At 44.6% G+C, this 22,026-nt stretch overlaps 2 protein-coding genes and 1 pseudogene across 4 annotated transcripts in view; 1 reads left to right on the forward strand and 2 right to left on the reverse strand.

The window, feature by feature from the left end:
* The first annotated feature begins 1,748 nt into the window (after positions 1-1,748).
* Positions 1,749-11,749, forward strand: Glrx (glutaredoxin). The gene is made up of 3 exons (XM_031360519.1): positions 1,749-2,043; positions 8,979-9,107; positions 10,853-11,749. Exons 1-2 carry the CDS (start codon positions 1,837-1,839, stop codon positions 9,093-9,095), a joined length of 324 nt encoding a protein of 107 aa, XP_031216379.1. The 5' UTR covers positions 1,749-1,836; the 3' UTR covers positions 9,096-9,107; positions 10,853-11,749.
* A 7,020-nt stretch (positions 11,750-18,769) lies between these two features.
* On the reverse strand, positions 18,770-21,746 carry LOC116083896 (annotated as a pseudogene).
* Rhobtb3 (Rho related BTB domain containing 3) overlaps positions 19,981-22,026 on the reverse strand; it is a 52,608-nt gene continuing 50,562 nt past the window's right edge. For all 3 annotated transcript variants that reach the window (XM_031359802.1, XM_031359803.1, XM_031359804.1), the window contains one exon: positions 19,981-22,026. This exon is cut by the window's right edge and continues 877 nt beyond it. The gene's annotated coding sequence lies outside the window, so the exon portion shown is untranslated.

Raw genomic sequence — 22,026 nt, forward strand, 5'->3', positions numbered from 1 at the left:
TAGTCTTAACCTGGGCTGCAGGACAGACAATGGAGTTCTCCTGTATCCAGGTGCTATCATTTATAAGACTTCAGGTAAATATGATAGACTCCAAATCAGACAAATTATAGAAACAGCACACTCAGAGCTTCATCTGTCTGGAGTTTTGGTGTTAGTCCAAGCCCCACGTGACTCTGTACAGGTCTCTTGGGAGGTCCCCACGGTTCTGCACATGCCAAGCTCACACTGGTTCTAGGACACTTACGTAACCTGAGGCATTTCAACAGGCGGAGATAAGGAGGTTTGATTGCAACAAAAGAGGAGGTGAGGAAAACAGGAGTGGCAAATATCGGGACAGGGCAAAATGTGGACATGCAAGAGACAGAAGGTCATGGTGGCTCCCAGCCATGGTCTGTGAGAGAGACGAGAGAGTCAGACTGTTAGAAAAAGGAGGAAGGGAAAGACCAGATCGAAGAGGAGGAGAGAAAGATTCTAAAAGAACAGCCTGAACCCTGTGCTGATTCCTCAGGGACATGTGAACAGCAAGAGCCCTCAAGAGGCCCCCGGAACAGGCTGGCTTCAGAAGGTTGAGAGGAAGAAAATGAGCAGGATCCAGACTTTACCCCTAAGCTTACTCAGAAGTGTGGACAGCTATGGGCTGAGAGGTCTACAGCCCTGCTATGGAGTAGCCACCTCAGCCATGCAGCTCGGCCACACTTCTCAGTTGACAGAACTCTCTCTGAGCTCCTTCTGTGGCCCTGAATATGGCCATCTGACTGTTATTTTGCCACATGATGTGGTAACAGTGAGAGTGACAAAGAAAGCGCCTCTAGAAGTCAGTTTACTTCTCTTTTGTCACGGTATGCACCAGAGCCGTCAGCATGACAGCCTCTAGTCTGACCTTCTATAAGATACTCTGGGTCTAGTGTGGAACTTGTCGCTTGCTTGGAGAGGTGCTTTAGTCTGACAGGAATTTTCTCTTTGGTTTGCTTATCTACCTTAGCACTCCCTCCTGAAGCACCTCAGCTCACCGTCAAAACAAGCCAGGCAGGAAAAGATCCTCATTCTGTCTGGAATCTAAGGTCAGGGGTTATGGGAGAATTTGTTTCTTACTGAACTGCTATTCAAAGGTCACCAGCCCTAAGGCTTTGGGAGTAAGAGAGGCCCATTAAAAGGCTTAGCTTCACAGGTAGGCCCTGTGGCAAAGTTCAGTCACAAATCTACCCCACCAAAAAGGGTTCATTGTTCACCAAGGCCTCAGAGCATGGCACCCCACTTTTCAGAGACAAAGTCCAGACAAGCTTATTTTTACATGCCAAGAACCAAGTCCACTAATCACACAAGCACCCACCTTACAGGCCAAAGAAAGCATGCTGGTGCAATCCACAAGGCTCAGTCACTATGCAGTCCCCACTTCCTATGAAGAACCAAAGCCTTCCTGAATGGTCATGTTTTTATTTTTCAAAACAACCATGTTTCCAAAAGAAAAGAGAGAAAGAGAGAGAGAGAATTTGTTCTAAGAGGACCCAGGGCCTCCTACCCAGAAACTCTTCCTTGCTGTTTCTGCTATCCTAGAGGGTGACTTAGCTCTGATCTTGGGAAGGACACAAGACAGCCTGGCCTACACTATTATGGCTTAAACAGCAAGCGTGCAATGGTAGGCCTAGTAAGTAATGACTCATACCACAATGAATTGACTTTGGGGCTGGCCCTTTAAAACTGAAGCATCCTACTTGTTAACTCCTCCTCCAAGGAGGTTCCTTATTAAATGAGAGCTGCTGGCTAAGCCGCCGCTTTACACTAGACCAGTACTTTCAACTGAACTGTTCCTCCCTGAAGAAGCTGCAGCCTGTCAGCATGGCTCAGGAGTTTGTGAATTCCAAGATCCAGTCTGGGAAGGTGGTCGTGTTCATCAAGCCCACCTGCCCCTACTGCAGAAAGACCCAAGAAATCCTCAGTCAACTGCCTTTCAAACAAGGTCTTCTGGAGTTTGTGGACATCACCGCCACTCACAACACTGACGCGATTCAAGATTATTTACAACAGCTCACCGGAGCGAGAACCGTGAGTGTGTTTAAACGCTAAGGAAGCACTGGAGGGTTGCTGCTTCCTTTCCGAAGCTCTGCAGACAGCTGTGCCTTTCTTAGGATGCCGCTGCCAGGGCTCTGTCCTTCAAAGCATCCAGAGGACTTTGCAGGGTGTGGGGGAGGGACCCAAGGAATGACACTGATCAAATGAGTAGGCAGCAGGACTGCCCGGGAGGACCAGAAGGCAGGATGCTGGTGTGTGGTCGGTGGGCCTGACAGCTGGGCTGGTGGCGATTAAGTGTGCATCTGAAGGCTTTGTTTTAAGCACTATTTTGAACTGGCAGTGTTTAGCTGGCAAGGCAGGAGGCAGCTTCGAGGCTGGATGTGATCTCTAGCTTTTATGTTATGGAAGGGGGCCATATCTGCACTCTCTTGCCCCGTTAGCGTGTATCTCAGTGGAGTTTGTGGTCCTTCCTTTTCACTAGGCTTTCTTCATTTATCACCTAGTTTGTTCATTTGTAACTTAGCTCCACCCACTAGAAATATAAACCCTGTACTCCATTTTTGCCTGGGTTGCCTTAATTATAGGATATTTTCAGGCCTGATTATCATGATAATTTACTGTATGATCTGATGGATTCTTGCCTTGACGATCCTCGGCGACCCAGGCTGCAAGATTAGAGGGAGCACTTCAAAATCCTGCTCCACAAATACATATGCAGCTCTCTAAGAACACCTTCTTCCCTCAGAAAAGGCTCTCTTTGTGCCTGGGATGCTGGTGGAATGCCCAACCTAGCAGACTGGTGCTGGAAAGTGAGCCTGTCCTACTGTTACTGGAGTGTTGGGGGACAAAGCCGAGGACCTGGCAGCCCCAACAAGCCAAGAACCTTGGCCACCTGCCTCCAATACCAATTAAAGAGACACGTGACAGTGAAAAGCAGGGAAAGGAAACTTATTCAGTGAGGCTTCACTGGGAAGCTGACAAAATACAGATGTCCATGGACGCCCACATCCATGAAGTGTACGATGTGTGTGTGTCTGTGTGTGTGTGTGTGTGTGTGTGTGTGTGTGTGTGTGTCTGTGTACCCTCGTTTACTCAACAGCCCAGTGGGTAACGTTGGGTGACTTACTTGATTGCTCTCAGCCTTATTTTTTGAGATACCGTCCTTCACTGAATCTGGAGTTCACAGGCTGGGCTGGATTGGCTGGTAGCCAGAAAGCCCTTGGGATCCTCCTATCTAGATCTCCCCAGCATTGAGATTTGCGCCCAATTTTTTTTCTGTGGATTCTGAGGGTTCAAACTAAGGTCCTCACTCTCAGACCTAAGCACTAGCTGATAAGTTGCTAGCTGAGTCAACTCCCTTCTTAACTAGAATCTCCTCTCATCTTATTAAAGTAGAAAGCCTGAGGTTTGCAGGCCAGGTTCAGGTGAAAGTCCCTCCCCCGCTACCCCTGACTCACCATGGTCTCAGGTCCAGCTGTTCTCCAGGGCTCAGAACCGTGTGAAATCTCTTCCTGTGAGGTGGGTTTCTCCACTGGCTTGCCCCAGGACTTCAGCCTTTTCCCAGCACAGGCTTGGGGGTGGGGGTGGGGGTGGGTGAGGCCCTTTGTTTGCACAGTCTGATAGCCAAAGGGAGAGGCATGGGTGGTCTTTTTAGAGTATCCCCTTTCCTGAGAGAGCAGTCAGGGCCAGCTCACTTAGGGTCTTTTCAGGAGCACATTGTAGGGCAGTGTTGGAAGAAACACATTTCCTACTTGAGCTTTAGTGTGACTTAAAGTGATTTTCTCTGGGATCTTGGTATAAAGCATTGGACATGATTTCATTCAAAGATCTGCATGGTAGTACCATCCAAAAGTGTGTATTTTACAGCTATAGGAGGGACAGAGCAAAGAGTGGACAGTGAAGAGAAGACCCCTGCAGGCCCTGTTCCAGCTCTCACTGGACATCCTCCCGCAGAGGGGTTTCCCAAACTTTGCTAGCCAGTGGAACTGCCCGGGAAAACGTCAGACCATCCCACACTCAGGTCAAATTCCACATGAATTGCCTCATAACAGCAGAGGTGGTATAAGATCTGTAGGTGGTCCCAGTTACAACAGAATTAAAGAAAATGCCATTCTTAGCCCAGCAGGATGGGTTCTGAAGAAAAGAAAAACAAAACAAAACCAACCAACCAACAAAAGACCAAACTTCTGAATGTTTGCATTGATTTGTAAAGCAACACTGTTTTGTAGTGGCCTTTTAACTTTAAAATTATAAAAGATGTGCGTGCGTGCATGCGTGCGTTTGTGTGTGTGTGTGTGTGTGTGTGTGTGTGTGTGTGTGTGTGTGTATGTATGTGTATATATATACATGTACTCAGGACGTTTCTCATTCTGTCTCCACCTTAGCTGTTTTGAGGCAGTGTCTCTCAGGGAATCCGTACCTTGCCAGTTTGGTTAGTCTGGGTAGCCAGTGTGCCTCTGAGATCTACCTCTCCCTGCACCCACTCCCAGTACAGTGCCATGCATGACTGTTCACATGGTTGTTGAAGATCTGCTCTTACGGTGTATACTGAGCCATACCCCTGATCCTCTATACATACTCCCTATCCCCAGCAGGTCCTTGAGTCCAAATCTAAATGCATCTCTTTTGAGAGAAGCATAAATGTTTCCAACTCACGGCTTCCCGGTGCTGAATAAGGTTGTGTTTGCATTTTAAGAATGAGAATTTGAGAGTACTTGGCTGTGTCAATTGTCCTGTGCGACCCATAGGCTCTGGTATACAGTAGGAGCTCAGCAGGACCTGATGACACAAACAGTCCTTAGTCTAGCAGTCTAGCTGCTGCGACTCCCTCCAATGCCTTCATCTGTTATTTCTCCAAAGCTCTGCCATTCCTGATGGGCTTCTGATACAACTCTGGATGCCTCTTACAGAACAACTGTTTTAGTAGCAAAGTGCCTCCATTTTGTCTAAGAAGGCTTTTTTTTTTCCTTCACATTCATAGGATAACTTTTCTGGACACAACAGATATTTTTCAGCATCTGTAATGTACCAGGCACATTTCTGCATAGTGGAAATACAGCCATGAAAAATTCCTATATTTTTAAAATATGTGCTTTTTCAGGAAGACAAATAATTTGATAGTATATCCAGGAGGCAGCAGTGATGTCTTTATGAAGAAAATTAACTATGGGAGAGGAGGCAGGGTGGAGGCGGCAGGTTATTGTTTTAAGTGGGACCAACGGGACCTCACCAAGATGAAGAAAAAGGAGACAAAAAATAAGAGCTAGCTTGTGGTGGACTGTGACTGGTGTGTCATGGACCAATCGGGAGGCTGGCATGGGTTAGAGTACAAACCTCTCTAATGAACCAGTTTGTGCTTAGAAAGAGCAAGGCTGCTGCTGGAATTTTAGCTTTGGGGTGACCTGATTTGACCTTTGGAAGGGCCATTCTGCGCAAAAAACGGTTCTCACCTCAAATAAGATGAGCTATTCTAGAGTCAAGTGAGAGAGCATGACCTGAGAAGGCAGCACTGAGTTACGTCAATGTCCATGCTCCAACGTCAAAGCAGCCTGGTTAATTTTTATAGTAGTAGCATAAAGAGATGCAGATAAAGCAGTTTTTAAAAACCTTAGAAGGAACATCAAAGAAGCAGGTTATAGCTGAGCCCAGGGGCCTCGGGTGTTGTGTGATAGCTTTCTTACCCCTTTGACAGGTAGCAGTTAGGCTTTGTTAAGTTAGCACATTCCAAAGGCATTTGTCCATTCCTTGGGTCTGACATTGAGGTGGGCAAAGTAGGTTAAAGGTCATCTAAAATAAATTGTGGACTTGTCCCTCAAATTGCCACGGTCCACTGGCTTCATGGTCACTGACCCGCTCAGTCCTCTGCCTCTCTACATAAAGCTGCTTTCCAGGATTTTTTTTCCCCCCACAGGAACAAGATTGTAGGAGGGACTAAACTGAGAGGCATTCTGGGGCCACACAGAATCCAAGCGCAGTCAGTGGGTTTGAGGTAGAAGAGGAGGAAACTGTTGACGTGGCTTTGAGTAGCTGCATCTGAGGAGTCCATAGGCTCAAACCCTACCCAACAGTGGTCAGAAGTGGCGAGGTCGCTGCTGGGAAGATGACTCAGCAGATACGCATTTACCTCACAGGCGTAAACAGGAGAGGAGGAAATTGTGCACAGGTGACGGCCTGCTTGTAATCCCAGCACAAGTGGAGCAGGAGACCCTGCTTCAGTTTACAAAAAAAAAAAAAAGTAATCAAGAAAGACATTCAGAGTCAACCTTTGGCTTCCCCCCACACAGGAAGAAAACCCTAGAGAGCAGAGAATGCTGGGAAAACCCGCTCAGGAGCTCAGACCAGTGTTACCAAGCTTGGTTTACAGTGAAGGTTCTTCCTCTGGTCAGCAGTAGCTGACTGGGCCTCCTCCCAGAAAAGGGGTGGGCCAGAGGTTTGAGTGACAGGGTTTCCTCTTCCTCAGCCTGACTGAAGGCAGCTTCGCTGATACCCAGACTGTAGCTGGGATGCAACAGCAAAGTTCCTTCAAGCTGTCAGGCAACCTAGCTTCTTGCCAGACTTGTTCAAAAATCTCCATCCTGGGGAACAGTCAATAATGTTTCAGGCCCTGTCTTGGAGTCGGGCGGGGGTTGGGGGGAGTGCTGTCTGTCTGTGTGTGTCGCAGTCTGTGTGTGTGTGTGTGTGTGTGTGTGTGTGTGTGTGTGTAGAGTGTGCGGAGGGTCCCAGCCCTCTGTCACCCTGGGAGAAATCAAGAGCTGTTCTGTGTACACCAGTGGTTGAAGGTGACCAGCACTTGGGAAATGTTTAGAAACTCAAATTATCAGACTTTAGCTCATTTCTCTGGATCTGAGAGACGTCTATGTCTTCTTTAACCAGACCTTCTAAAGGATTCGGACTCACAGTCAATGGGAGAACCAGCTCCCAGGAGATGACCCTTGGTTTTCAGGGCATTATTGCCACTGGCATTAGCTCAGATCTTCAGAGGATCAAACAATTTTACCACATAAACATGAGGGCAGCAGCTTAGATTAAAACCCAAATCCACATAAAACAAAAACAAAAACAAAAAAGAACTGGCTGTGGACAGTGGTAGCCTGCCCTTGATATTATTAGCACAGGGTAGGCAGGACACCCTCTCTCAGTTTTTTTTTTTTAAAAGAGTGATCCAGAGAGACACTCAATATCAACCTTTTACTTCCACAGACACAAATGGAGGGGTGGAAAGCTGTAGGAATAGTGAAGACTGCTGGAGTCTTTTTGAAAATAGACATTCAAGAATAAATACATGGTTTCCATGTTTAAATCGTAGATAGGTCCTATTTTATTCAGCGAATCATTACCGTCAACAGAACCATTAGGGCTCCGCTGTTACTGGGACAACTGACTGCCCCAAAGGAGCAGAATGAAGGAGCAGAAACTTCTGAGGAGACAGAGACTGAAAAGCCCTTCACACATGGGGCCTCCTCTCCTCAGAAACAATACCCAATGTTCTGTGGAAATGTGGGGCTTCTTGCCTCATGTTTCTGCATTTTCTTCCTTCTAGCTAATGGAAGCAATATTGCGTTACTTTCCTTTACAAAATTTCTGACACAGCCACATACAACCACCTGCACTCTCCACCCTCTCCTGGGACTGATGTACTTACTAGGCTCACTTGCCTGAAAAGGGTTCTGGGACTCTTTATTTTTGTTAAGTTCTCAGGCAAAGGAGGCAGCTTAACTAATTTGGATCGTGGCACATGATATTGGTTTAGTTACCAGCTTTCTATATTTTAAAGCCTAATTCTCCCTAGGCCCCCTTAACCTTTTTTCTCATCCTTTCCATATTTTAAATAATTCGCTTAGATGGTCTATACATTCTGAGAAAAACAGGGTGCTCTGAAAACCATTCTCACCCTGTCTCCCCTTCTCCTCCCTGTGTCAGAGGACCTGTCACTTCCTGGTCAGGCATGGCTTTAGCAGAGTCCTTCACAGCCCTGGTTTGGAAATTACTTGGCCCCAGTAAGGGTACTTCCTCTTCAGCTGTGACAAGACGGACACACCAGTGTCTGAACAGGGCTCTGTGTAGTGGCAGTGACAGAGAGGAAGCCATTCTACAAGCACAGTGACCACAGCAGTATGGCCAGGAAGCCAGAACAGATTAATATGCTTGGGCCCAGAGCTACAACATTTAGGTATTTTACCAAGGTTAAGGGATTAAAGGAGACTCAAAAGATCATAGTACTGTCTTCTAGTTGAGGACAGCTAACCTGTATTTTAATATCAGAATGATACAATGTTCCAATAAGCCTGGACCTCCCTTCCAGCTACACTGAAAAAGAAGCATGCTCCTGAGTGCCCAGGTTCAGTATAAAGTCTCAGGGCTGGCTCCAACTGCAGGGAAACTGAAGCGCAGCCTGGTAGTCTCAGTGCACCAACAAGAATTTGCTCCTGATGTGTGTTTGTAAAGTGAAAAAAAATTGTAACCTCACTCAATCTGAAAAACATTTGTTTTTTTGTTTTTTTTTTTTTGTTTTTTTTTTTACCTTTTTCCCACTTGGGGCTGAGGATTTAACACATGTTCAGTAGCTGTGTCCCTGAGCTACAACACAGCTCTAAAAGCATTTTTTAAAAAGATTTATTTATTTTATGTACACAAGTACATTATAGATGTCTTCAGACAAACCAGAAGAGAGCATTGGATCCCACTGCAGATGGTTGTGAGCCACCCTGTGGTTGATGGGAATTGAACTTGGAACCTCTGGAAGAACAGTCAATGCTCTTAACCACTGAGCTATCTCTCCAGCTGCTCAACAACATTTTTTTAAATGACTATTTCTACTCTTAGACTATTGTTCTTAAAAAAAAATTAAAAAGTTTTCAGAAGAATACTGTAAAGCAATTTGTAAAGCTTAGCCTGGGGGACAATACTGGACACAAGGACAATACTAGTTATAGGACTCCTTAACCATCCAGACTTGTCTGTTTCTGCAGGTTCCTCGGGTCTTCATAGGTAAAGACTGTATAGGCGGATGCAGCGATCTGATCTCCATGCAACAGAATGGGGAGCTGATGACTCGGCTGAAGCAGATTGGCGCTCTGCAGTTATAAAAGGGGTGGCAGGTGAGGCTGCGCCTCGGCACTGAGGGACAGTGGCTTTCTGCTGCCATTTTCCATTATGCTGTAGGAGGACATTCTGGGTTGGGGTGACTTGATGACACTTATTGATGAATTTTACGTTTTACAGAGGGATGAACTGTACCAAAGAGAGAAATCCTTTCAGTGTACCTTTATGTATTGCACTACACATAACACTAGACATAAATACACAAAAAGAGACCATGACACTTATAGTCCATAGAAGTAGATATACCACAAACGAGTAAATAAATCCAGAAGCAAGTACACTAATGTGATGGGACGTGCCAGAGAGGGGAGGGAGGTGCTGGATGTTGCCTAAGGATGGCTGAAGAGTCCCACAGCAGGGGGCTGGCTGACACAAACCCAGCTAGCTAAGGATGGAGATTGGGGAAGCACGGAAGGCACTTCCAAGAGATAAACACAAAACAAGACAATACAGAGCCAGTGATATGGAGAGATTAAGAGGTCTCCTGGGGTTCTTAGCCCTACAGATAAAAGAACTTAAGAATGGACTCAAAAGGACAATTCTATTAGAATTCAAAAGAAAAGTCTCAGGGTGGGCCTGTTGTAAATCTTGCTAGTTGCCCAGAAGAGGAATGCAGATATAGAAGAAAGAAAAAAAAAAACATGTTCTTTGAGCTAAGCCAACATGAAAGCCAGGAAAGGAAAAGTTAGAGGAGTTAAACTAGGTGTGAGGGAAAGCATACTTAGAACTGACAGAAGAAAAGGAAAAGCTTAGCTTTTCTGAGTAATTCAGAAAACCAGGCAAGCCTTAGGAGTTGTAAGAGACTGCATCAGGCGTAGGGTAGGAAAAGAACAAGTCATTAAAGGAAGATTGTTCCTATGTCCTTAGCATGGCTTGAGGTATGGCTGCCTTCCTGAAGGGTGGTCCTTTGGCCAGGTGATTGGCTGGCTCAATTGGATCAACTCTTAAGCCAGGAGACAATGGCATGTTTCCACTAAGAGATAGACTCCACTTTTCTTTTAGGAAACAAAAGCTTTCCCTTAATGGACCTTCAGCTGTAACACCAGGATGCCTTGAGGTCTGATGAGCAACTTCTCTGTTCTCATTCCATAGAGCTAGCAAGCTTCCAAGCACTCAGTACACAGAAAGACTCAGGTGTTTTTCTTTTATCAAAAAAAAAAAAAAAAAAAATGTAATGATCCTTTAACAGGAAAGTTCTTTGAGAGGCTGCATGGCTCATAGGTCAACAATGTATCCTTCTGGCCACTCATATATGCTGTTTGTTACTCAGTCTAGACACAGGAGCCAGGGAGGCCTAAATATATACAGTTGAATCTCTAGACCTCAAATAGTGGATGTCCATCTTTGGATCTGTTTTCAACATCACAGCTGGTGAGCGCTGTATCTGTTGTTAATTTGTGGGCTCTTGCTGATTCTAAATCACTAAATACAGTTAGGGGTACCCAGTGGTTCCATTCTAGACCATGCTTAGCAGTTCATGAAGAATGAAACAGAAAGAAAAATTTCCCCAGCTCCCCTGCTGTGAGCTAGCACCTTCCCAGCAGAAGCCTGCATGCCTCACTCTTTCCCCTCCTTGTTCCATTTTGTCCTTGTTTTCCTAGCAGTGCCTACCTACTCAAGGCCACTTGTGACAAATGCATCTAAATGACTAGAGAGAGAGAGAGAGAGAGTGAGTTCTGGTGGTGGAAAAGGAGGCTGAGCTAATTTCTGCTGTAAAATCTAGCTCTTTCTTTCCTGCCAGGCGGAGCCCATGCTGACGCAGCCGTCCAGCCATGTGGATGGCCAGTGCCCTGAGAGTTGATGTGCATCACGGAGGATATCAGTATTTCCTGGTGACTGAGCTTTTCAACAAGGCGGCCTTTATTGTTCTTTTCCTCAGTGGTAAAAACTGTTGCAAATTGCCTCTAACCATGGAGCCGAGAAGCATAACAGACCACACTGGTTTGATGATCCATTCTTCATGTGCCGACATGTCTCTACCTCTAAAGCCGTGTTTCCCAATCCAGTTGATCTAAATCTCCAGTGAATCTGTTGCTGGTTTTCTGCTATTGCTCGTCAGCTGAGGTCATTCTGCAGAAATCCACTTTTTAAAGAATTATTGAATCAATGGTTATTGAGAATTTGTTTACGAGTCACACACACAGGCCCCTCTCTCCCTTATGCATGTACCCTTCCCACTTCTGCATTCGCTGCCCTCAGCCAATGTTCTCAACCTCGTCCTCGCACAACACACCGATGTCCACACTTATATGAGGATGCCTGTTTGAAAAATCAGATGAAGAACTTTAGCATAGTTGGCTCTTACTGAAGCTATATTAACATAGGCGGCAGAACAGATGGTGCATTCGGCTCTGTCCGTAAAGGTGATTAATTGTCCAGAAAAATCCCAAGCGGCTGTGTGTTGATCCGAGCCAGAGTACCAGCAGAATCAAATATGAAATACAACATTACAGAACTGTCCTTCCAAGAATGACTGTGAAAGAAGTTGTTTCCGAAACATTGTCCTAAGTAATTTCTTCCATTAACACTTTGACATTGTGCTTTGTTGTCTTGCTGTGACGTTTAATTATCTTGGCACTTCTCTGGTCTCCAGGGAGGACTCCCTACTAGTAAAGATGTGTCTGTAGATGACTGATGATTTTTGTCTGGTTCTGTGCTGTGTTCTCAAGACACTGTGGGACAGTATTCTTTGTGCTTTTGGGAAGGCAGGGCAGGGGAAAGGCACTTGCCCCTGAGGTTCCTGATCTGAGTTCAATCCCTGGGGCCCATGTGATGGAAGGTGAGAACCGACACATGCATATATACCTACATATAAACAACTGTTAGCTTTAAAAAAAGATTTATGTCTTGAAATTTGTGTGTAGTTATGTGTTTCTGTGTGAGGTTCTGTGCATGCTAGTGCAGCTCTCTTGAAGGCCAGAGGTGTCAGGACTCCCCAGAGCTGGAAATATAGGTAGTTGTTAGCTGTCAGACAAGGGTGCTGGGAACTGAAACTGGGTCGTCTGTAGACTGTAGACTATAGAATGGACACTCTTAACCATGGAGCCATTTCTCTAGCCCTTGGTCTTTTAATTTGTCTTTTATTGAAAATGATTTCAATGTAATGCCACCTTTAGCTAATCGGATGTTGTTTAGGATCTGCTAATTACTTCCTTTCATACTTATACCTGGTGGCCTCCTATGCTTGGCTCTTTCCCCTTGGCTAAAGACTGCTAGTTGTCAGGATTCGTACTGGGGACCAGCAATTCCTGGGGAGGCAGAAGCAAAAGTCTCCCCTGAAACCTGTAGCCAGAGTGGGTGCTATCTCTAGCTAGATGAGTGTGTGGGACAGTGTGTGGTGGCAGCACTGTGTAAAGCCCACTCCAGGCCCTTTCGCTGACTCTTCAGGAGAGATTTCATTTTGATCAGCCTCAGCAGAATGATGGTCACAGTGGAACTGGAGAAAGCCACAAGAAGGGGAAAGAAAAGAGTCTCCAGCTGACCCCAGAAAAAAAAGTGATGAGATCTCCCAGTCAAGGCAGACTTCACAAAACCAAGGGACCATTGGTTCTCCTCCTCACATGAGGACATAAGGGTGGCCAACAAGCTTTACTGTACTTCAGAAGTCACACCCATGTGTCATCTCCTGTGTGAAGATATGACCCCATACTTAACAGACTGTCACCCTAGCCAGAGCAATTCTCCTCCTCTTCTCTTGCCTATAGAAACAGGAAAAGATGCACAGGGCTTCCTTAGGCCCTCTTCATCTGTGAGAAGCAGGAATCTGAGGGGTGGGAAATATCCTCATTCTTTAGCACCACTTTAGCATGGGGACTCTTCCTACGATTTCCTTGCTCAGAGGAAATTAAGTCCCTGTGAGATGCAGAACCCTAGGGAAAGGGGGGGTCCTCAGAGATATTAAAGGGGTCGCAAGATACATGCTAAGTTTTCATTCTACAGTTTTATGCATCAAGAGGATCTACATAGTCTTTCACCTCATTTTTTTCAATACTTTATCAAAAGTGAGTAATTGTTTTGCCTGATCACATTTCTTCCTGTCTTATATATGGCATTAACAGTAGAGAACCAAAACAAATCCATTTAAAGATTCATGACCTCCTGCACACAATTATCAGTTCAAAATCTTTAGCTTGGGAAAGTCTCCCAGTGTACCTGGAGGCTTCTGAGCATCACTCTTAGCTCTGTAGCACATCCAGTACCTGCAGAGATGGGCGTGCCCTCCATCATCATCATCATCATCATCATCATCATCATCATCATCTCCTTCTTCTTCTTCTTCTTTTGAAGAGTTGATTTATTTAGTTATTTTTCTCATTGTTATGTCAAAATAACTGGAAGATGCAACTTAATGAAGTGTTTGTTTCTGCTCAGTTTGAGTTACAGTCAGCCCGTCATGGTGGGCAGTGGTGTGAGGTGATTGGTCACACAGCATACATACATAGTCAGGAGACAGATGAATTCTGGTCCTTAGCTAGGTCCGTCTTTCCTTATTTTTATTTTACTTAGGACCCCAATCATAGAATGGTGACAACCACCACTCAGAACGGATCCTCCCACCTACCTTAAACCTCTCCTGAAACTTCCTCACAGAAATACCCAGAGATAAGTCACTTAGTGATTCTAAATCCAGTCAACTTGTCAATAAAGATGAAGTGTTGCAGGGGACAAGCCAGGTCCTAACTGTGGTGCTCCAGTCTCTACCTAACTCTCCAGTCTTTTTTTTTTTTTAAATCAAGATATTATTTTTATTTGTATACTAAATTTTAATTTTTAAAAAGTTAAAAACACTTGTATGAATTTGAGGAAATGAGTATCAGGAGAGTAGGAACTGGTGAGTGCCTGGAGACTCCTGTGACTTCCAAGGCTGTAGCTTTCTCATCGTCCCTCGCAATGCGACATCTGAGGCTGTAGCTTTCCCACTCATCGCTTGCAAATCTAGTCATCTTTTCTTTCCACCTTTTCATTGGCATTAAAGAAAGAGAAGGAATTGGAAGTTGCTGCTCATCTTGTGGCCACGCTCAGCAGCGTTCTGGCCTGGACCTCCTTGGTTCCTAGGTGGGCTCTCCCTTTCACCTTGTTGCCATGGGCCTGAGTATGTATAACTGGAGACAGAGGCTAGCCGGGGCTTCCCTGTTGGTGTGGAACTCACTTGCTGGTCTAGAGCATGGGTTGACAGACTGTGGTCGGCTTGGAGCCAGATGTCATGGCTGAGACTGCGGTCAGCTTGGAGCCAAATGTCATGGCTGAGATTGACAAAGTGCTTGAGAAGGGTGGGGTATCCAGGTATCTCTCTGGAGGAGTTTGGTCCTGCCTTTCCTGGAGACTTCTAGAGTGCAGGTATGTCTAAAGCGATTGATTTCGACTCTTGCTTTCTGGTCCTATGGCATTGCTATCAGCCGTCTTAACTATTACTGAAGTCCTGGTGATGGACTCTTGGAGGATTTTTAGTTACTCTTCTATTGCTTTGAAGAGACATCATGACCAAGGCAACTTATAAAATAAAACATTTAATGGAGGCTTGCTTACAATTTCAGAGGACTAGTCTATGACCACCATTGGTAAGGGAGCATTGGTGGGTGGCGGGGGCCGGGAAGGCACGGTGCTGGAGCAGTAGCTGAGATCTTACATTTTATCTGCAAGTTGGAAGCACACAGAGCCAGACAGGGTCAGGCATGGGCTTTTGAAACCTTAAAGCCCATCCTTGGTGACACATCTCCAAGGAGGCCACACCTCCTAATCCTTCCCAAAACAGTTCCACCAACTGGGGACCAAGCATTCAACTCTATGAGCCTCTGGGGTTCTCATTCAAACCACCATAGTTGGTAAGTAACCAAAGTGTTTATTGCCTCTGAAGCAGTTTATCCTCAAAGAAATACACTGAAAGTTAGAAAACCAAGCCTATACCTCTTCTAAACAAAAGATACAACCAAGAATAATGGTTTGAGATTTTGAGTTTTCCCTCGATGCTCTCTATCTAGGATACAACTCCTGTACCCAAGGTTCAGGGGTAATTACAGGAGAGGGAGAGGAAACACAGTAGAGGCAGAGGAATGTTTGCTGTCCCTCCTAGAAATGTCAAGTGCTACACCTATAAAGTCTCACGAACATGACTTCGTAAACAAGAGCTGAACTGGGGCAATAGCAGCAGGCACGCGTATGCGCGTGCACGTGTGTGTGTGTGTGTGTGTGTGTGTGTGTGTGTGTGTAAGACAGAGAACTACAGACAACTGAGCAATGCGGAGAGTTGGAGAAACTGTTCCCCAGGAAAGAGCACAGCAATTGGTTATCTAATACTATACTGTCACTGCTGAAAACACATGCCTGCTGTTAAGTCTCAAATGCAGGACCTGTGGGCCCTCCTACCACTTCTCACCCCACCACCCTGCTTAAAGCCTCCCAGGGGCTCCCACCTCTCTTCCCCAGCCTGATCACTATAACTCAGCCATTTTGGCTACACCAGGCTGTTGGCCTCTTGACACCAGATTGACTCCTGTCTTATCTCTCCTCAGCAGGTCCTCTCTTGCTTTCCCTCCCCCTCTCTCCTCTCATGGTCTGGTTTAGTCAGCTGGCCATGTTCAGCCTAGCTCTTCCTTCTGTCTGTCTTCTCCCCTTTATCCACAATGCAGATCTTCCCCACACTCAGAAGTGGCCATGTCCTCCTCTGCTCGTTTCATCTACATACAAATCACATTATACAGACTAAGCAGGCTATATTAATGTATTTCAGAATACACACATGTACACACACACACACACACTAAACCCACTAAAATAAATAACTTTCTGAATTTTACATTAGCTGAAAATTTGGAGCAAAAATGTAAAAAAAAACAAACAAAACAAACAAACAAACAAACAGCATTCAGAATATGTTCAGAGATCTTCTAAGAGTGAATGAGAGCAGAAGGTCTATAAGCTGTGTGACAGGAGGAGACTGTGTGGCCACCACCACACAATGTCTGACTCCAGCTTCCACCTACACCACTGCCAGGGAGCCAACACTATAGGGACGTCTAGGCAGGCCTTTGGTCAATTGCCTGTGAGGCAGAATTGAAAAGGAAAAAAGAAAGAAGATAGGGTTAGGCTGATAGGACAGGGTGAGCCTTTGAGGCTGGGGTAAAATGGAGGGCGGGGAGAGACCTGAGGGAACAGGCTGTCAACAGTGCCACAGAGCTGAGAATTTGAGTTCTTTGTTCCCTAGGTTCTCAAATTGTGGCTCATGAGCCACTCACATCAGCATTGCCTGGAAATGTGTCATAACGCACCTTCTTGAGACCAACCCTGGGTGATGAAACTGTCCACTCAGACCAAAGCCCAGCAGCCCATCCTTTAATTAGCCCTCAAAGGTCCCGTCACCCTTGATCGCTGTTGTGAACACTGGAAAAGCAGGTGACACTGCGACCTCAGAGAGTAAAAGATTAAGCCAGCTGTTGACTGGACTGCTTGTTCTGCTGTGTGGAACAGGCTCATGGTGGTGGTTACGTCAATTCTCTTGCAGTTCCGGAAGTCATGAATCTGAATGTCAGGTATTGGCGGGCTGTTTCCTTAGGCTCAAGTCCTTTTCTGTGCTGCCCTAGCTTTCCAAGCTGTGCTTATCCCTCAGCTCTTGAACCTCCATCTTTGTCCTCTCAAATCCTTAACAGCATCAGCCAACTTCTCCATGAAAAGTAACTGAGGAGTTAATTCTGGCAGGGTGTGGACACCTTTTTGAGGCTGCCTTTCTGGTTTACCTTGGGGAGTACTAATGAGAATGTGCACTATTCACTCGCTTTTATGTTCATGCAAATCAAACCCTGGTTAGTCAACTTTGCATTACTGTGAAGCATCCATGATTAATACTGTGGCTCACAGTTTCAGTCCAGGGGCTCTTGGCGTTCTTGCTCTGGGCCTGGGTTAAAGCTGCTTACCTCAGAGAGGCCTACAGTCAGAGTGGAGGCACTTCAGCCCCAGCAGAGGAATGTCCCCAGTGACTCACTTCTTCCCACTCTGCCCCCTCTCTGTTTCGACCACTTTCCAAAATTTACATTTTATATTAGTTTGAGTTTTGCCCCAGGCAAATCAACCACTTCTTCCACAAAGTGAACACACACCAAGAAAAAAAACAAGTGAGACTATGGTATAGCTGTTGTGCTTTATCACACTGCCATATCAGCAAGGGAAACCCTAGCTCTCTGGAGTCCTAGAAGCTATACATATTAGGAGCAAAAATAATTTAATGTGGCTCACATAGAGGCAGAGAACCAGGAATTGGGCTGGATAAGAATGAGCATGTCAACAGGTAAGAGACCAAACTCAACCTCTGGAAACTTACTTAAGTGAGCATGGAACAGGTGGTGCATATAAAACTATATGCTGCCTTCTTAAATGGCAACAAGAGTGCTACTTGCTATGAACAAGTAAAAGGTTGTCACAGACTCCCCAAGATTGAACATTGAACCATACCTGAGCTATAGGATAACTAAGTTCTGAGTGCCAAGGCTGCCTTGGGACAGGGGAACCTCTCATACAGCTGGAACAGCAGTTGTGTGCTATGTATAGCAGGATGAGTTTTCCATCCATTCCATCCCAGAAGTTTTCCATCTTCTCATCCCATTTTCAGCCCCACTTACAGTGGAGTCCACCACTATAGCCAGAGCTATCTTGAAGGTCATTTATGCACACTCTGTAGCCCCTCAATGGCTCATCACATTTCATGTCTCCTTTCTATATTTTGCATTCACAGAAAACTTCACCCTGAACTTCACCAGGCCCACAGGGAGATCAGTTACTCCTGATATCACGAACAGCAGTCGAGTGTGAGCACACTTTCCATTTCTCATTTGCAAGTTTGTGATTATTTCTACTTCTAGGCAATCTGACCTTTTCAGATGCAGTTGGGCTCAACATTGCCAGCACATACACTAAGTATATAATACATAATTGTGCTAGGCCTGTGGCTGATGGAGGGTTAAGGAGATAAATCAAAACATGGGTCCTGTCCACAAGAAGTAACCAAGAGAGGCCACTGACAAGCAAATATCTAGAAATGCTGTAAATGTTGTAAGTTATACAACAAAAGTATGGGCAAGTAGCTAAGGGAAGACACATAGAAGTAATTGATTCTCTCTGAGAGCATCATAGAAAGCAAGAGAAATGATGTTTAAATTGGGTTGTCTTGGATATATAAGATTCTGCATTAGGGAATAGCCACCTAACCCAAGGCACACAAAGAATCCATGGTATGGAGTATACAGATAATCTCAATGAACAATCCAAGGTCTCAGGACAGGACAAATCTTCTCCCTGGGAGAGGAGTATCCGGGTAGAGAAGTTAGGTTTACCACAGCCCTTATTAGCACGGAGAGCTATAGATGGGAAGGTATACACCTAGTTCTTCCATAGGCCATAAGAGGGGGCTGCATTCCTAGATCAGGTTTCTGTTAGGATTTAAGCTTCATAGCTACTCTGGACCCCTCGGTGAACTGAGCAAGCTTTACAGGTAGTTCACCTACACTGGGGCTTCACCACACTGTATACAATGTGTCCTCATGTAAACTCCAGATTCTTTTTTTTCTTTTTCTTTTTTTTTTTTTTTTTTTTTTTTTTTTTTTTTTTTGCTGTCTCAAAAAGTTTTATTTTTACTTGGTCCAAGACTTGAGAGAGGCTCCAGAGCTGCCTAGTGGCTTGAGAAGTTCATTCAGGTGGAGGTCCCGAGACAGGCTGGTGCAGAGCAGAGGGGGGGGGAGCCCCTTGGGAGGCACAGAGGCTCCCTAGTCGTGTTTGAGAGTGAGGCACTCAAAGAGATACTCTTCCAGAGATCCCTAGGGCACACCAGTCTGAGCTGGTTGTGGTCCTGCCACCCTACAGAGGTTGGTCAGGTGGTTGCCCATCTTCTTGATGAGCTTCACCTCCTTATTCAGGAAGTGGCTGTCCAAGAAGTCACAGAGATGAGGGTCTGTGTGTGCAGAACCCAGGTCATGCAGATCCAAGAGGGCCTGGTTCAGGTTCTTCTCCAGGGCCAAGGCGGCTTCCACGGTCTCCTGGGTTTTAGCCCATTCATCTTGAGATGGCTTCTGCAGATCCTGGAAGAGTGCATGGCCCCCGCGATCGTTCTGAAACTTGAGGAGACGCTCGGTGCCCTCAGTGCTTCTCCTTGGCCAATTTGAGGAAGAAGTGGCCTACACCCTCCAGAGCCACATCATCCAAATCAAAAAAGAAGCCCGGAGAGAAGTAGGTGTAGAAGGCTCGCAGGTTCAAGTTGACCAGGCGCAGGTTCAAGTTGACCAGGCGGTTCACGGCAGCTTCCACTTTGGTGGAATAATTCTGACGAATCTGAGAGGTTGTGGCTGATCCAGATTATGAGCTAACTTCGAAGAGATGGTGCAGACTGGTCCTAGTAGCCGAAGATGGTGAGGAGATGGTCCCGGAGGCTGTGACTGAAGATACTTGTCAGGCGACCGGAAGCTAACAAAGTGGGTCTGTTCCATCCAAATACTGTTGAAGCAAGACACAGATCCACAGGACTTCCAAGGCGCTGCCGAAACGCCAGATGCTTATTCCTCTACTACAAAGAGCAGTTCATAAACTCTTGAGGCCAGTCAACATTCAAATTTGTAAGTTTCTATGGTAAATAACGATCAACATTACTTTTCTGGATAAAAGCAGTTGCCTTGCTGGGGAATTATCTTATCCTATACACATATATGTTAAGTAACATCATCTCCTTACCTCATCTTACACGTATGAGGCACCTACAATGCTAGCAATAATCGGGATTTTATACATAAAGGAAATTGTCCATAAAACAGAACTGTGTTTGAGAAAATAGTCCCAAAATCATTTCACCAATCAACATCCAGAATGAAATAACTACAGAACACTTCACTGAACTTGTTTTTTTAAAAATGGTTTATTTGTTATAAAAGGTTAAATACTAAAGCTAAAAACATATAAATTCAGGTCAGACTATATTAAAATACATACATACCCTTTGCAAAATCTGATTAAAAGTTGCATTAAACAGATGCTTTAAATAAAATAAAGTAATTTTTGAAGACATTTTAAATCTAATTGGCTATATCAGTGTAGTATCATTTATAAAATTACAGTTGGAAAGTTTGACCATTTAGAAAATCCATCTGATTTCTACGTCTTCTACTCTCAATATGAAGCTCCAGTATGGCTTGCAGAGCAGTGGGCTTCAGCTACCATGCCAATGTTCTCTATTAGAAATCTAGTGTCCTGCAGCAGAACAGGGATATAGTCAGCAGCATACAAAGAATACACGACAGGATGCAATCCCAGCCTGGAAGGAGCCTTAGTTCAACTACACAGTATCCTTTCTAAGTAAAATGCTTGGAAAATGGAAGCAGAAACTGCAACAAAGCATATAGCCGTCTAGAAATAACCTTTGATTGGGAAACAACCCATACAATCACCAGTGATTTACCCAAGATCATTTATAAAGATTTAAAATCTCCTATTACTTCCAATTGAGTGAATTCAATAATACTGAGGTGCCTGTATTCAAATGTTTAAGAATTCATTTATATCTGTCTCATGGCTGTCCCAGTCACACTCCATATTTAACATGCAAGACCACCAGTTCCAAACTCAACTCCTACTCAGGAGAAACACCCTAGTAGGATTAGTTTTGATCCGTCTAAATGTTAAAATAATATTTCCAAGAAAATACTTTGTTTCGCAACTCCTATTTTTCATTTCAATTTCATTAAATTTTAGAATGCTGTCATTGGTACAAAGGGTGAACATAATTACTTTGGAGTATCAAAGGCTACCACTGGATCTGAAAAAGCAGAAGAACTTCTAGGCATCAGCTACTGTATCTGTTCTTTCTAATGCTAAGCCATCAAATGGGATTTGCCAATAGCTGATTCACTCAAGTGATTAAAATACTAAAGACAAAATTCATTCCAGTACTCTTCATTGACAGAGCGCAATTAAAATGAGCTCTTTGGGATTCTATCTACAAGAATTCTTTCCTCTTTATTTTGATAGTACTGGTACGCATAACAGGGCTCTCTGTGTGGAATCCTAACACTACAGGATAAGACTGTTGAATAAAGCTTTTGAAAAGTTAGAAAAAAAATGCATACTAAAATCACTGGAAATTAGAAAAATATATCCCAGTACTTAACTTCAGATGACCATGATATTTACAATAAATAGTAATATGTTTTTTTTCCATGCCTTTGAGCATCTTACAGAATCATTTCTGCAAATATATGCTATGAGAGAAACTAACTTTGCCTTTTACTGCAGACACCATTGTCTCTACATCTAGTATGTCTTGGATCATCATTTTTTAACCTTCCTAGGTAGCTTTGCTACTTCATACCAAATAGTCTATCAGTCCTTGAAAAGAACTCAATTCAAGCCATTGGCATCCTATTCTTAACAGACAGTTAGAAGAAAGAATATTTAAGCTTTTATGCCCAAGTCTTTAGAAGGCATCTTTTCCTGTGATTATCACTATAACTGTATATTATAGTCAGGCTACTCAGTCACTCTTACCAACTTCCTGGCTTTACATATTGATCAAGAAAGTATTTGTTTTTCTAGGGTACAGCTAGAACTGGGGAAGTGTTCCAAAACCAACAAAAAGCATTTCAACATTTCTTACTGCCAGGAAACATCTTTGTAGAGGTGCTTGGGCATATATGCTTCCCCAAAGATGGGAGTCTCCACTCTGTTCTCTTGGCCAAAAGCCATGTACTCATTCCTGGCTATCAGCAACTTTTCTGCTTCAACAGAGAGAAGGTTTGAGCGAGAAAAAGGCATTTTAAGCCAGGCATGGTGGCATATATCCTTAATCCCAGTATGTCTTTGTGGATTTGAGGCAGCCTGGTCTATAAAGCAAGTTCCAGGACAGCTAGGGATGTTACACAGAGAAACCCCATCTTAAAAACAAAACAA

The sequence above is a fragment of the Mastomys coucha genome, unplaced genomic scaffold (assembly GCF_008632895.1).
Source record: "Mastomys coucha isolate ucsf_1 unplaced genomic scaffold, UCSF_Mcou_1 pScaffold8, whole genome shotgun sequence".
NCBI classification, from domain to species: Eukaryota; Metazoa; Chordata; class Mammalia; order Rodentia; family Muridae; genus Mastomys; species Mastomys coucha.